Source organism: Mirounga leonina, unplaced genomic scaffold (assembly GCF_011800145.1).
Source record: "Mirounga leonina isolate KUSES-001 unplaced genomic scaffold, KU_Mleo_1.0 Mir_176, whole genome shotgun sequence".
Taxonomy (NCBI): domain Eukaryota; kingdom Metazoa; phylum Chordata; class Mammalia; order Carnivora; family Phocidae; genus Mirounga; species Mirounga leonina.
In genome coordinates, this window is record NW_023270454.1 from 8,813,161 (window position 1) to 8,829,681 (window position 16,521).

The 16,521-nt window shown below is 42.4% G+C and overlaps 1 protein-coding gene across 6 annotated transcripts in view; it reads left to right on the plus strand.

The window, feature by feature from the left end:
* EXTL3 (exostosin like glycosyltransferase 3) overlaps positions 1 to 14,491 on the plus strand; it is a 155,622-nt gene extending 141,131 nt beyond the window's left edge. For all 6 annotated transcript variants that reach the window (XM_035022637.1, XM_035022635.1, XM_035022636.1 and 3 more), the window contains 2 exons: positions 2,044 to 2,172; positions 11,302 to 14,491. In XM_035022637.1, the coding sequence (XP_034878528.1) occupies positions 2,044 to 2,172; positions 11,302 to 11,511 (339 nt within the window). In that variant the 3' untranslated portion in view covers positions 11,512 to 14,491. The remainder of the gene's footprint in view (positions 1 to 2,043; positions 2,173 to 11,301) is intronic.
* The last annotated feature ends 2,030 nt before the right edge of the window (positions 14,492 to 16,521 follow it).

Here is a 16,521-nt window from a genome sequence, read left to right on the forward strand (position 1 = left end):
CCCACCCAACATGGAACCCAACGTGGGGCTCAATCTCATGACCCTGAGGTCACAGCCTGAGCCGAAACCAAGAGTCAGATGCTTAACCGACCACACCACCCAGGCGCCCCTTAACTTTTTGTTTTAATTCCAGTTAACATTCAGTGTTATATTAGATTCAGTATATTATTTTTTAAAATCCTGAATTGATACTGTGCTATGGAAGTCAGAGCTCTATTTCTAAATTAAACATGTTTTTGATACTTGGTTTTAGTCACTGTCCCTGTAAGAAATACCATATTGCTGTGCTTATTAAGTCATGATACTCATCTACTAAATTGTGTTCAAATTGGACTAGAATTTTCATCTTCTGTAATGCCATTTAATTTTTTTTTAGCAAACTAACGAGAAAGTGTTACTTTTTCTTAGAGTAGGTTCTAAATCCATTGAAACTTCATTTAAAATATTTTTAAACAGGTTACAAAGTTTTTATATGTTTTAAAATGTGCAGATATGAAAGTGTTTATTGATTTATGGCATCAGTCATAATCACAAAATGGTGGAAATACTTCTAAACGTTTGTTTTCATAATGCTTTCTCCATTTTTCTAAAAAGGCAGTTCTTTCTTCTGGTTATGTCTCCTTTCCCTTGTTGAGGATATGGATTGTGTTCAGTAAATATATTCTCATTAGCATACTAATGACAGCCACTGGCCATTTAAAGGGTCAACAGATTTCAATCATCTGCCTTTTTATAAAAGAAAAATGTATAATTCATCTTTTAAGTTCACCAGCCTTTAAGTACTTTGTCACAAGATAACCAGCAAACCACTGTGTGGTACAAAAAATTTTATGATCAGTATTTCATTACATAGATTCTAACTATTTAAGGTAATAAAATAGATTTAAATCAGTTTTATTAGGCACCTCACCTATTCATTCATCAGCAACATTGCAACACATCATAGTTGACATGTGCCTTGTTTATAGCATTTGTCCATTTCTGTGGTATAAATATTTTTAGCATGGCTGATTTCAAGTTATAGATATGAGTCACTGAACTTGGAGTTGGAAAGGGATGGGCAGTTCTATAGTATTTTTACCATACAGATATGATAGACATAAATAACTTCAAGATAATAGTAAAATGTAATAAACAATAGTAAAATGAAGCTAATTAATTAAGTGATGTGCTTTAGCTACTTATTGGTTTTTAATATAGCTTATTTAATTTTAAGTTTATGTAATTATATTTTTAATAATGGCTATTTTTCGTAACAAGTTCACAGAATTCCTAAATAGTCTCATAAAATTCCTGAAAATTTAGCAGTTGACATTCATTAGCAGATGTGAGCCAGCTTTAGCACACCATTTTGTGGGCCTTTCAGGACATTTTAAGAACATAGGCCTTTACTCTGAGTGAGATGAAAAACCGCTGAGGTTTGGAGTGACATGTTCAGTTAGTTGCACTTGTGTTTGAACATGGTCACTCTGCTGTGCATAGAATGGACTGGAGGGAAGAAAATATGGGAGCAGGGAAACTGTTTAGGAGACTATATGAATAATCAGGCAAAAGATGATGGTGGTTTGGAGCAGGGAGTAGCCAGTGGCAGTGGTTAAGAAGTGATCAGATTCTAGAATCCATAAGCGGAGGAACTGAGGGATTGGATTTTTATGGCTCTGTAACCAGGCTTTCCCCTCACTTATCCCTTATTGCCATTGTCACAGATAGAATGCTGTTCATCTGAACCACTGTCTGACCTAATTTGATAAATCTTCATATTGTAAAATCACTGAGGTGCCATGGACCTCAAAAGGGGGATGATAATGGCAATTCGGGTGGGTTAATTATTTATTGCAGAAGATCTGCCTTGTAGGATGTTTAGCATCCCTGGCCCCAACTCCCTAAATAAAGGGAGTGGTGATTCCTCTAATGATCGTCACACCCAACCTCCTCCTCACCCCTCCGCTTCCTAACAGCCCCTAGATCCATGTATATTTTGGCTGAAAGCCAAAGAACTGTGACCTCTAACAGAGTATGTGATTCTTTTTCTACCCCTGACAGTATTATGCCTACCTGTATTCTTATGTGATGCCCCAGGCCATCCGAGATATGGTGGATGAATACATCAACTGTGAGGACATTGCCATGAACTTCCTTGTCTCCCACATCACTCGGAAACCCCCCATCAAGGTGAGGGTCCCAGTACTTACGGGACTGGGGGTGCATGCGTACTTAATTCACTTATTTTGCTGTAATGCAGTACGAAACTCATCATACCTCAGAGTCCTCATCTGTAATTGTCTTTGGGTTAAATGAGTTGTTAATATAGGGACTCTTAACTACTAAGGCGTAAATGGACAGAACTCAGAGGGTTTGGAACTTGGATGGGAAACATGTTACATCTTAATTTTCGCTAATCTCTAACGGATTTAGCATTTCCATCAGTTAGGAAACATGTGACAATTCCTAAGAGTATTTGCAGTAACTGATTTGTCACCAGTAGAACTCATAGATATTTTCATATCACATTACTTTTGTTCCTACATCTTAAAGTATTATTTATGTCCATCAGTGTTTTAAAATTACTGTGTTTTCCATAGACCCATGGCACAAGAAATTTAAGGTTTCTGAGTTAATCTGTGTAAAGACATTTACTCAAAAACAAAACCACAGGTGCCCTCAGAATTCTAGAAATTTGAGTTCTGTCTTTGTCTTTGAGCTAGTGAATATATGTGACCAGAATATAATAATTTCATACTCAGTGTACAGAAAGACCAGTTACGTCACCTTCTATGTCATCATTGCAGGTTGGAGACAAATGAAAGCTCTTCTGGTGGTGATTAGGGTAGGCCTGGTAAGGACCTTGCAGCAGTTAATACTTGAGAATCTGTTTGTCAGTTCAAACTAATTGTATCTATGACTATGGTCTGTCAGTATTTATGTGATGGAGTCATACCTGATGTCCTTAGGGTTAATAAGCTGATTAAGATCTTATTATTGTTAAAAAGGCATATTATTTAATTTTATAAAATAACAAGTTTACCTCCATGTATATCATAATAATTAGATGGATATTTCATTCTTCTTATATTTTGAAGGTAAGTTATAGATGAAGTAACCACCAGCCTATGCTAATGATACTCAAATCATATCTTTAGTGGTAGTAGAGCAGTAAACAGAAGACATTGGGTCCACGCCACAAAGCATAAAAAGAGAGAAAAGCAGTTGGGGGCCTTATGCATTCATTTATACCTAATCAAACCTTTTCAACCAAGTGTAGCTTGGCATTATAACTTAACTTCTGATTACCCCATAGTTTTTTCTATTTCTGGGCCTTCTGCTAAAGTCTCACAAAAGAAAAATAATTAGCAAAATAATGCACCAATTTTTTTAAGCTGTGATTAATTGTTATGATTATATAAAAGTGTAGTGTGTTTCCCAGGTGCAGTGATGGCTATTAAAATAAATAAATATTAAAATATTTGTTTTCATTTTATGTGATGTTAAATGAAAAGCCCACTTCCTTATAAACTTTAAGGTAGGGAGACAGGGGTCCTAGAAAGAAATTAATGATCGGTGCAATTTTCTTTTCTTTCCTTATTCTTTCTTATGTAGCCAGGGACTAAGCTTCATCCAAGATGTATGCTTCTATTTATACTTCCCTAGTAGATCAGAAGACATTATCCTTGAAAATTTAAAGTATCTGAGTGATTAGGTGCCTAATAATATCATCAGTCACCTGAAGCACTCACAGACATGATGAATTTTTCATCCTTATTAAAGTGTGTTTGTCTACCATATTATTAGGCCGGTGTTTCATTAGTCAAACCGTCTCTTCAGTGTAGAGAGTAAAACAGAAATATTTTGCACATAGTATACATGATCCTAACCAAGTGAAAACTTGAAAAATGAGTATTCTCTGTGAATTTTCTCAATCTTATGGGAATATAAGAAGAGTTCAACTCAAGATTAGGATGACTTTTTATTTTATTTTATTTTATTTTATTTATTTATTTAAAAAGATTTTATTTATTTACTTGACAGAGAGAGGGGACACAAGCAGGGGGAGTGGGAGAGGAGAAGCAGGCTTCCCGCTGAGCAGGGAGCCCGATGTGGGGCTCGATCCCAGGACCCTGGGATCACAACCCGAGCCGAAGGCAGACGCTTAACTACTGAGCCACACAGGAACCCCAGGATGACTTTTTAAAATCAAAAGCTCAATAGGGGCGCCTGGGTGGCTCTGTCGGTTAAGCATCCAACTCTTGATCTCAGCTCAGGTCTTGATCTCAGGGTCATGAGTTCAAGCCCTGCGCTGGACTCCATGCTGGGTGTGGAGCCTACGTTAAAAAAAAAAAAAAAGAGCTCAACAAATTAAGAATGTCTTCAAATTCTGAGTCCAGTTATGTACTATAGAACCAGTTTTTTTTTTTTTAAGATTTTATTTATTTATTAGAGAGAGAATGAGAGAGAGCACATGAGGGGGGAGGGTCAGAGGGAGAAGCAGACCCCCTGCCGAGCAGGGAGCCCGATGCGGGACTCAATCCAGGGACTCCAGGATCATGACCTGAGCCGAAGGCAGTCGCTTAACCAACTGAGCCACCCAGGCGCCCCACTATAGAACCAGTTTGAGCTAAATATTTTAATTAATTTACCTAATTTTACCAGGTATTTATACTATTTTATGTTCTAAAATAGTCATTCTTTTTTTTTTTGCTTTAACTACTTCAAATTTTCACTATCAAACTATATTCTCTCCCTTGTTATGATTAAGAAGGTGTGACTGATCTATGTGATTAGCAGTGTTCTTTTAAAAATGTTAATGTCTTCACAGTACTGAGTAAATAAAGAACAGGGAGTTAATTTCATATTATTGGTTTGAATAATGTTATCTTTTAAGAAGGAGAAAGATCTAGAATGTAAACAGGCTTCATTGAGAACAAAGGATTTCAGAACTCAGTAAGCATTTAGAAGACGGGTGGCTTAGGTAATAAGGAAGTAGAGGGAGGCAGCATAAGTACACATCTTAATTCTCTGGTAAAGGAGGTTCTCAACATCTATTCAAGGATTTTCCTTACTATTACTGTGCAGGACACTAATACTTCTCTTAGACTGAATAACCTGGAACATTCCCACATAAAATATAATCCATGGTATTGGTTAGGTAAATGTTTAAACTTCTTTTTATAGTTTAGCTGTTGCTTCATCTTTCTTTTTTTTTTTTAAGATTTTTTATTTATTTATTTGACAGAGAGAGAGAGATAGCGAGAGCAGGAACACAAGCAGGGGGAGTGGGAGAGGGAGAAGCAGGCTTCTCGCCGAGGAGGGAGCCCGATGCGGGGCTCGATCCCAGGACCCTGGGATCATGACCTGAGCCGAAGGCAGACGCTTAACGACTGAGCCACCCAGGCGCCCCTTGCTTCATCTTTCTTAATTCCTTTCTTTGTATGTTTTATTATGTAATACAGTTTTCTATAATATATAAGTATATATACAAAAATATATATAAATGTACTTTATAAATACACTGGGGTTGCAGTGTCAAAATTTTTTTTACTGATGGGACACATGATTAGAAACCACTGCTTCAGTGAAAACAGTCTATCTTTTTGTGTCAAATGAAATCATTTGCAAGGTAAGGGGCTTTTCCCCTGTGGTTGGATGCTGGCATCTGGGATGAGGAGAAAGATTGTTAGGTATAGGGAGGACGAAGGAGAATACCATACATAGGTGCTGTTTGATAATATCCTTCTCTTGGCAAATTCTTGACAGGGAGGATGGTGGGAAGAGTGGTAACTCATTGTTCCCTGTAACCGCAGGAGTCCTGTGAGAACTGGAGAAGTGGGGAGTCTGGTGGGAGTGAGAGGGAGAAGTAGGGAGCCTCGTGGGTTCCTTCACAGAGACTGCTACTGCGGAAGTCCTGACTCCCTCAAACTTGCGGCTGCGTGGTGAGCTGCCCTTGGGGCACTGACCAGTGCGCTCCCCTGTTTCAACTCTGGAGACCCGGGTTCTGATGGCTCTTACTGGCTGTATATGTGATGTGTACTCTTCAGCTAAAAATTATGGGATGGGCCATTGAATCTTCATTTTTTCCTCAGTTTATGATAGTAATAATCACTTTTAAATTATTTGGGCAAAGATAGATGTATTCAGAAAGAAATAAAAGTTACTCAGGCCTAGGGGCACTTGGGTGGCTTAGTCAGTTAAACATCTGCCTTCAGCTCAGGTCATGATCCCAGGGTCCTGGGATGGAGTCCTGCATCGGGCTCCCTGCTCAGCAGAGAGCCTGCTTCTCCCTCTTCCACTCCCCGTGCTTGTGCACTCTCTCTCTCTGTCAAATAAATAAATAAAATCTTAAAAAAAATTACTCAGGCCTTTTGGCATATTTCTTTTGGTTCTGTGGTTCCCTGTCTGTGGTGGTAGCTTTTTTATCTTTATTTTTTTTAAATATGTACTTTTTTTGTAGTCTGCTTTTAAAGTTAACAGTAAATTTTCTGGTTCTGGCAATATTGTGGACTAGGTAACCTAAAATACCATGTTTTTAGTGTTCACATAACAAACTTTTTTTCAATGTATAGTTGGGCTTATTTAATAAGTAATAAAGTAAGATAATTGCCAGAAAGGAAGGGGGAACTAAAAATCAGAGTGGCAAACATGTAATGTGTCACTGGGGCTCCTTGGGTGGGGTGCTGTTAATTTATCTTCTAGAGGCTTGTGTTTTATCACTCATGTGAGAAAAGGGTGAAGAACCTTTGGGCAGAGAATTGGAACTGAGATCTACCTGTTGGCCCAGGAAGATGGCAGGCAACTTGTTTATTTTAACCTGGATTTTGGAGGGTAGCGGGGGGAAACTATAGATTGAGAATTTTAAGTAGTCTGAGCTTTCATGGGTTTGGAGACTCATGCTATATGAAAATTAGACCTAGCCATTGATATCCTTTGACTATTTGACAGAATAAGACCAAAAATTGCTATCAAGAGACATTCCTCACCTCAAGCCACATAGGACACCCACAGGTAGAACCTCATTGAAGATGAGCTTGAAATCCTGAAAGTACCAGTCACGTGAGGGGACAGGCGACCCTGAGCAAGAGTTAACAGATACGACAAAAAGTAAGGTTAGCTCCCCAAGAATTCCAAATAATCAAACCATTGGCTAGACTATAAAATAAGTAGGTTTTAAATGACTAGAAATAAAGACTAAGGAATTGAAAACATAAAAATCAACAAATTACTAAGAGAAAAAAGAACAAGCGGATTTGAAAAACCTAACTAGAACTAAGGTAATGAAAATTAGAATTACTAAAACGGAAATCTCTGTGAATGGGATAAAAAGACCAGACTTAGCTGAAGAGAAAGTTAATCAGCTAGGAGATAAAAAAGTTTCCGAGAAAGAATTTCAGAGATATGCAGAGATAGAAAATAAGAAAGAGGTTAAGAGGCACAGAGGATATAAGGAGAAGGTCCAACATGGAACCAAGAAGGGAGGAATAGAGAGGATAAGGGACAGGCAATTTTGAAAAAGAGAATGAGAAATTTCTAGACTTTATTAAAAACATGAACATTATAGCAAATATTATACTTAATGGTGAAACTTTAGAAGATTCCCATTCGAGTCAATATAAGGGGAGATAATCCACTAAACAAATGGGGATAGAGACCACGTCCACGTTCATGGACAAACCCTGTATTGTCAGAATAGCAGTTCTCCTCAAATCCAAAGTTTCAGTGTAACGCTAATCAAAAGCCTATTAGGATGTCTTTGCTTTGGTGTGGAACTTGACAGACTTCCCCAATTCGTATGGAAAGGCAAAGGACCAGAGTAGCCAAGGGACTAGTGAGGAAGATGTGTACTTGTCACAGATCACGACGTGATAGGAGCTCAGACAATGCGATGTCAGCACAGGGATGACAGACAGACCAGGGGCACAAAGTGGAGGTTAGACACAGATCCATGCATATTTGGAAACTCGACATAAAATATTTACAAGTGAGGGCTGGTATAATTGGTTATCCGTATGAAAAAGAAAGTAAGGAATTTTAAGAAATAAAAAGTGCAAAATATAGAGGAAAAGACTGATTGGTTTGAATACATTAAAATAAAAAACTTTGTTCAACAAAATTCAATATACGAAAAAACAAGCCACACACTGGGATGTCAATGCCTATAAATGACAAAGAATTGACACCCAGAATAAAGAATTTCCAAATGAGAAAAAGAGTAGATGGATCGATCTAAGAATATATCTACATTACAGAACCAGCACTGCAGATCACTGAGGTCTGGATGAACTGAGCGTGTAATGCAAACTAGTTATGAGGAAAAAATGAAATTGGGTTCCTGTCTTATACCATACACAGAATCATGTCCAAAATGATTAATGATTTAAATACAAAAGGGCAAAACCTAAAACTTTGGAAAAGTGTGGAGGACGGCATTTTTAAGACTTTGGGGCAGTGAAAATTAATGAACTGTAGCCGCAAGCATCCACACTGACTAAGCTCACATACACTGTTTTTAAAAAGCTAACTGCAGAGGGATGCTTATGGTTTGGTTTCATTTACCTAAAGTCTAAAACATGCCAGTCATTTAGGGATAAATGCACATATGGTAAAACCACTTTTTTAAAGCCGGGAGGGGAAGGGAAGTTTGAAAACAAAATTCAGGATAGCAATTTCTATGGAGGGAAGATGCACGATGGGATTATGGGATTGTGGGTACTGAAAATGTTAGACTTTCTTATTTTTACATGGGTGTTTAAGGACAGGTATATATTTAAAGGATTCTATATGTCTATACATACAGGAAGTATTTATATATTTGAAACACTTGCTTACTACTGATTTACAACGTATGAATGAAATGTTTTTAAAAAAGGGAAGACTATAACAAACATGCATACCCAACAGTTTTGCCGAATATTAACATTTTGCCCTGTGTCAGATTATACATGTTTCTTCTTTTTTTAAAAGAAACTTGGGACACCTGGGTGGCTCAGTTGGTTAAGGGTCCGACTCAATCTCAGCTCAGGTCTTGATCTCAGGGTCATGAGTTCAAGCCCCGCGTTGGGCTGCATGCTGGGCGTGGAGCCTACTTAAAAAAAAATAAAAAAGAAAAAGAAAATAAATTAAAACATTATAAATAGAGTAGATGTCTAATATCACCCTCCCCCCATCCATTCCTCTCACGTGAGGACATGGGGTATATGTACCTTCAATTATACTTGATAATACCCAGCTTTCTTCAAAATAGATCCACCAGTGTATATACTCACCGGCACTGTATAATAGTTGCAGTTTCTCCACATCCTGACGTTTGGTACGGCCACACTTCCATTTTTGCCTATCTGATGGGTATAAGCTGTATCCCACTGTTTTCATTTACGTTTGCCTGGTTATTACGGAGGTTGAGCGTCTTCCCCGCATTCTTGAGTCATTCCCCCGCACCGCGGCCACTGGAGGGAGGGCAGGGCGAGGAGGACGCTGGGTTCCTGCAGGCAGGAGAGCTCGGCTGGCGGAATGACAGCGAGTCAAGGTCTTTTTTCTCTTGCAGGATCAGTTTTGCCTCTTTTTGAACTTCATCTAAATGGAATCATACAGTATCTCTTCTCCATGTCTCTCAATCTTGCTTTCCTATATTTTAAAGCTTTCAGTCAGTATTTTCTATTCTGGGTAATAATTTTAGTATACTTTTCCTCACTAATTTTCTCTTCACATCCATCCATTGTCTGATTTAATTCAGTATGCTTTTCATTCCTATTCTATTTGGTTCTTTTTCATATCCACTAGGACTTTTTTTTTTTTTTTTTAAAGATTTTTATTTATCTGACAGAGAGAGAGACAGCGAGAGAGGGAACACAAGCAGGGGGAGTGGGAGAGGGAGAAGCAGGCTTCCCGCGGAGCAGGGAGCCCGATGTGGGGCTCGATCCCAGGACCCCGGGATCATGACCTGAGCAGAAGGCAGACGCTTAACGACTGAGCCACCCAGGCGCCCCTCCACTAGGACTTTTTTGAGAGTCCCTTCTTTCTTTATCAAACTTTAAGTAGTCTTTCAAAATTTCAGGGCACATATACACTTACTGTTCTAGTTACCAACTGAGAATCCTGCGATTTTGGGGTTTTGGGGTCTGATTCTGTTGTTTCTGCAGATTCTCCCGCATGTGGCTCATTCCCTTTTTTGTGACTTTTGATTGTGAAATCATATTCTTTGGGACTTTACTTATAGAATTTCTAGGAGGCCTGAATTTATACCTGAGAGGATTTGGATTTGCTTCTTCCACATACCCTGGGTCAGTAGCTACTTGAGACCTGTTTAAATTAGCATCTTTTCAGGACACACAGGTAACAAACCCTAGCCTCAGGTGGGTGAGGGCCAGTGTGTGGTTATACATTCTTACAGGTGATGTTTCTTCTTCCACTTAGAGCTAAGACTGGGAAGAAGACAGCTTTCTGTGGAGCTGCCTCCCACCTGTGCAGCCTTCCACCGGGTCCTGGTGTTTAAAAAATCTCCAGTAAAGTTTTGTGGCTCTTGCCTCCCCAGCCCGTTAAAAACCAAAGCTCCTGGCTATCTCATTGGATTCAGGCTTTTTCATTATTTTGGCCTCTGAGGGTTTAATTTCTTTCTTTACATTTCCTTTCCTTTCTTTCATTACAAGTTTTCTTTCATTACTCTCTCTAAAGAGTTAGTTTATATAGTTCATCCTGCATTTTCAGGTATTCTCTGCTAAGGGACTTTTTATGTTCTTTGGTCTGCCACATTGCTGGTAGTGAAGCTGTGGTATTATTCTTTATACTTTTCTAATTGCTTGAAATTTCATCAGCATCATCATAACTACTACTATTGCTGCTACTATAATATAACCACTTTGCCATGTCCTCAGATATAATTTTCCTAAATACCTTTTCTAGTGGATGTGTAGTATTTCATAATTATTTAACTGGTCCCCTTTTGATGGGCACTTTTCCAGTATTTTGCTACTAAAAACATTGATGAAATGAACACCTTTAGACCTACATCTTGCTGTGCGACCCAGATAAATGCTAGAGGTTGAGTTACTGAGACAAGTAATGCTAAACCTTTTCAGGCTTTTGATATCTACCGTTTAGGTCATTTGGAAAGAGCACCCTTTCCAACGATACAGCTACAGATGTGGCAGGAAGGGAGCCGAGGGCCTGGCTTCTGACTCCCCCAGGGGTGAACGTGGCCACCTGCGGTCAGTGCCTTCCCTGGCAAAATGGACACGGCGGATTGGTGAGGTGGCAGGATTTCTGTCTGTCCTGGTCCCTGTGGTTCTCACTGTGCTCTTTCTTCCCTGTTCCCAGGTGACCTCTCGGTGGACCTTCCGATGCCCAGGATGCCCCCAGGCCCTGTCACACGATGATTCCCACTTTCATGAGCGGCACAAATGTATCAACTTTTTTGTCAAGGTGTATGGCTATATGCCCCTACTGTACACTCAATTCAGGGTGGACTCTGTGCTCTTCAAGACCCGCCTGCCCCACGACAAGACCAAGTGCTTCAAATTCATCTAGGGGCATTGCAAGTTTTGGGGAGAGGATGAGCAGAGTGGGGGAGACGGTTCCTAAGGTTCCTAGACGTTGAAGGGCGTCAGGGCCACCCGCTGGGCGGGTGGCCCAAACCGTCTGCCGGGAGAGGCGGCGGGAAGAGTGGAAAGGAAATAGCCTTCTTAAAGTCGGCCACACTGGGCCTGGAACCCTGGTCGGAGGACACGGGGGTTCCCTACACAGGGCACTGACTGATAGCTTACACTGAGGATCATGGGGACTCCGGGGAGTCACTCACGCAGTTCATAAGCCCAGGACAGCTGGTTTGTGGTTTTTAAATTCAGTAACAACTATTATTATTATTTAAAAGAAAGTTTCAGATTTGCCATTCGAGGCTTATTTATATATATGTGTGTATATATATGTATATATATATGCACACACATTCTCACATACATATACATATACATATATATATAGATAGATAGATTTGGGGGGCAGTTTGAGATTTCTGCCGATTTCACAAAGTGAGGGACCCACTGAGTTTCCTGATGTTCTGTACGTTGGTGGAGATGGATCCTGGCCTTATGGTATGTGGCTCATCCTTAAAGATCATCTCTGTATTCCCCAGGGCATCTGTGTGCAGAAACAAGAAAGGGCAGGCTTGGCCCTCCTAGGGGCCCTGGACGAGATAAGCCCTCTTGGTTTGTTTCTTTCTCCATCTGTTGCCAGCCGGTGATCTGGAGCTTGCGACCTCCTGTTGCTTGAGTCCGTGGGGAGGACCTGCACCTTTGGGAACAGCGGGGCTTCCCTGTGCTGGATTGAGTGTGTTTGAGGATTCATCGCTAGGTCAAGCTGTCCCAGAACTTGTCCTCGCGCACCCATTCTCTCCCGTTTGGAAGAGAAGAATGAGGAAGGAGTGAGACCTGAAGACAGTGCTCCCAGGTGGCTCTTTTTGTTCGGCCCTCCTTTTGAAACACACGTTGTGCTTTGGCTTCAGGCTTTCCTGGCAGCTCTCTCTCACGTAAGAGAACAGAGAACTGGCAGGCCGCACCTCCAGCTGTGATCTGAAGTGGTCTGCAGGTTGGCCTGCTCTCTCTGGCATAGAATGAACGAGCATCCTTTGTGGACCCCCACCCGGCTGGCCGGGAAGTCTTACAGCAAGGCGCCTGCCTTGGGATAAATACCTTGGTGAAATTCACCTTCCCTCCACCTTTGTCTGGACCTATGCCCTATGTTACCTGTAGTTTTTAGATCCCTCATGCCAGGTTGTCCCAGGACCCCCTGAGATTTGGTATGTGCCAGAATGATAAGAAGATAGGCTCCAGTCTGGCCTGAGATTCCACAGGCATTCATACACCACTTTGCACTCTGGGTTTACATTTCTATTCCCTGGCTGAAATGGAAATAAGCTAATTTTTTTTTTTTTTTGGTGGTGGTGGTGGCAGTAGGAGAACCGAAGAGGGTGTCGGTGGCATCTGGCAGGGATTTAACCCATGACTTCTACCATTTTCCTGGACCCCACTTTCTTGCAGTGAAGTTGAACACAGGTGGTTTCCCACAGCTGGACAAAAGCTCAGGTCTGTCCTGGTCATGTACATGCCTTAAGCCAGTTCCGTCTTCCCCAGACCTTGACACCCTGTGCTTCTCTTTCTTGGGGGCACATTCTCCTCTGACCCGTCTGTCTCAGTGGGTCTCTTTAAGTATCATTTTGAAGCCAGGCTCTGTCCTGTAGCTCCCACCCAGGTAGAGGGCTAGCTGGACCTGAAGGACCTCTCCTTCTTGGCACACGAGACCAGGGCTGCTCCCAGGGCTTGTGGCCTCCAGAGGTTCCCACTGGCATCTTCTTGTCGCTCTCCTACAGAGGCAGCTACCCAGGAAATCCAATTTTGCTTCTCAGCAGCCCAGCAAAGGGGTCCAGACTCCCTGCACCCTAACTTTCTAACTGCCCTTTCCTTGACTCCTAACTTTATTCCTTTTAGCAGTAGCCTTCTTCCCTCTGGGGAGCCAAAGAGTGTGGTGTTTTGAGCTATATATGTGGCTGCTATTTTTATCTTGTTTATTTTAATGTGAGGAACTCACAAACTGGCTTTCAGTGGGACCCGGTGAGAAAAGCGCAGTCTGTGTTAGGACCCCCTGTCGCGGAGCCAGGCTGGTGGGTCCCCGAATGCTGTTGGGAGATCCAGGAGTAGCCGAGTGGCCTGAGATTCTGGATGACATCAACGTCTACTGCAGGGAGGGTTATGGTGTCAGAGCCGCCAACAAGGCGAGCGCTATTTGGACCTAACAGGACACTAACCTGAGGGACTCCAAGCAGCAGGCTCTGCTGGACACTGGCCATGTGCCTAAGGGACGCTGCTCAGGAGCAAGAGGCCGGGCAGTCAGACCTTTTACGTTGCTCGGTTAGGCGCTCCTGGAGAGTGACTGCTAGTTAATGCGAGGTGGCCGCGGGGAGGCCCAGCCACACGCTTCGAATGCCCTCGGTGCCCATCTGTCCCGCTGGGAAACTCAGACGGCCTGTACACCACGTGACTGGGACTCCTCTGCAACACGCGAACGGCCCTGCGGGCTCACGTGGGTTTCCCCGGGCGTCCGCAGGTCACCCCTTGTCGCCTGGGCCCAGGACGTCCTCGTCCCCAGCTAGCCAGTTTGCTCTTCGCCCCGGGGGGCACTCCCCTAGGTGAGAGCGTCCCCAAGGTGCTCCGGGGGCCGTCTGAGCGTCTGCGCCGCTGACGGTGGTTTTCCGCGCGGTGCGCGCCGCTCCTCGAGCCCAGGCCTGCGCGGCCGGCGGGGTCCTGGCCGGGCGGGTGGGAGCCCCTCCTCGGCCGCGGCCTGTGCGTGTGCGCGTGCGCAGGCGGCTCCTGGTTTGAAATGATGCCGTTTTGCAGGGGGAAGCTCTTTGATGTCCATGCCATGTCCATCCCACCCCCTTTTCCTGTCATGAGCACAATAGTCTTATGTTGGGTTTTTGTAAAAAAAATAAAAATAAATGGAGACTTTAACTCAAGCAGTGTGGCGGTCCTTTGAGATTTTCTGCTGCAGGGACAGAAGAGTGACCCGAGAGAAGGGGCCTGCCAGATTGCGGGCAGCCAGCTGCCCCCCACCCCCATAAAGGTTTTGGGCTGCGTGATTCGGTCTTGGGGCAGCCTGGTGCTTGAACCCGCGTGATGCTGTCTGTAAACACGAGCGGACGTGGGCAGCCTTGCTTGGGCCCATTTGTGGGATCAGTCGTTGGATGACATAGGAATTTAGGTGTCCTTTACTTGAAGTGAGTGGGATGTAGGATGGCATGTGCCACATCCTCCCTCCTTCCTTGTTTCATGGTAATTTTAAAAATGTGTGTGTGGCGTGGTGCTGGGGAGCTAGTGTGTTTCGATCTCAAAGAGAGCTGGAAGTTACCATAACCAGTGCGAGGCGTCTGCCGTTTGGCCCCCAGTAGAAATGAACGCTGACTGGGGTGAGGTACGGAGAGTTTCTCGGCGGCGCTTCCTGCATTCCACGTGTCTTAGCGCCAGCTCATTGTGGGAGGCTCTGGGCGCACTGGCGGCAGGAAGCCTTCCCTGGCCAGAAGCCACTGCCTGCCGCCGGCCCGTCTCCCGTTCCAGCAGCTCGCCCAGCCCGGCGGCCCGCGCATGCTAAGCCGCTTGGGAGCAGGGCACAGTCAGTGCGGAATGGTTTTTTGATGAATGAAAGACTGGACAAAATATCCAAAGAGGGTCACATGGGAATCCTAGCGGGCAGCAAGCTGAATGGTAACCGGGACCGTAGTGCTTTTGGAATAGAGCTGATGTATTATCAGAGAGTTAAAGAAGCCTGGCACACCCTGGCTGAGAAGTCTTATTTTTATTTTTTAAATCTTCATTGACAAAGGAAGACAAGAGAGCATGCCAAGGAGAATTAAAGACACAGAATGGATCCCAGAAGACATCATCAATGGGTGGGAAGCCTGACCATAGGGCCAGGTCTGGTTTGTTATTAAATTTCCCCTGTTTCTTGATTTGTTTTGGTTTGTTGGTTTGTTTTTCAAGTTTTTATTTAAATTCTGGTTAGTAAACTCTTGACTTGTTTTAATTCAGTAAATGGTTTTATCTTTCTCGATTTGTCTTCGTATTTGTGAAAGTACAAATCCTGGTCATATTGCAGGGTTGTCATGTTAGGGTTTAAACTATTTAGATTCTATTTATTTAAAGAGTTGGTCCCAATATTTCATCATGAAAAATTAAGTATATTATTTATAGTATAAACCCATATACCTAGCAACCATTTTACTGTACTTGCTTTGTTGCTCTCTCTGTATCCATCCCCCTATCCATCTATCCGTCCTTCTATTCACCCTTTTATCCATCCTATTTTTGGTGCATTTCTAAGTGAATTATGACATTAATATACTTCCTTCCAAATACATAAGCACATATATTATTAACTGGAGGTCAATATTAGTTTCTATGTGATTAATATAAAATTTAAATATTTATACCCTGAAGTGCACAAATCTTAAGTGTACATTTTTTTGAGTTTTGACCGATGCATCTACCTGTGTAATCCTATGCCCTATCAAGATACAGAACATTACTGGGGTGCCTGGGTGCCTCAGTCGGTTAAGTATCTGCCCAGGGTCCTGGGATCGAGCCCCGCATCGGGCTCCCTGCTCAGTGGGGAATCTGCTTCTCCCTCTGCCCCTTCCCTCCACTTGTGCTCTCTCTCTGGTTCGCTCTCTCTCAAATAAAATCTTTTTAAAAAGAAGAAGAGAGAACATTACTGTCAAACCCACAAAGTTCCCTATGTTCCTTCCTGGTCAATCTCCGCCTCCACCCCTTAGAGAAAACCAGTGATTTGATTTTGCTTTTTTTCACATTGGATTTGTTTTCCCTTTTCTAGAATTTCATATAAATGGTGTCATACAGTTTTTACTCTTTTGTGCCAGGATTCTAGAAACTCAGCATATGTTTGAGATCAACCCAATGTTGTGTTTATTAGTGATTTGTTCCTTTTATTGCTGGGTAGTACTCCCTCGTACGGCAACATCCGTCCATTCTG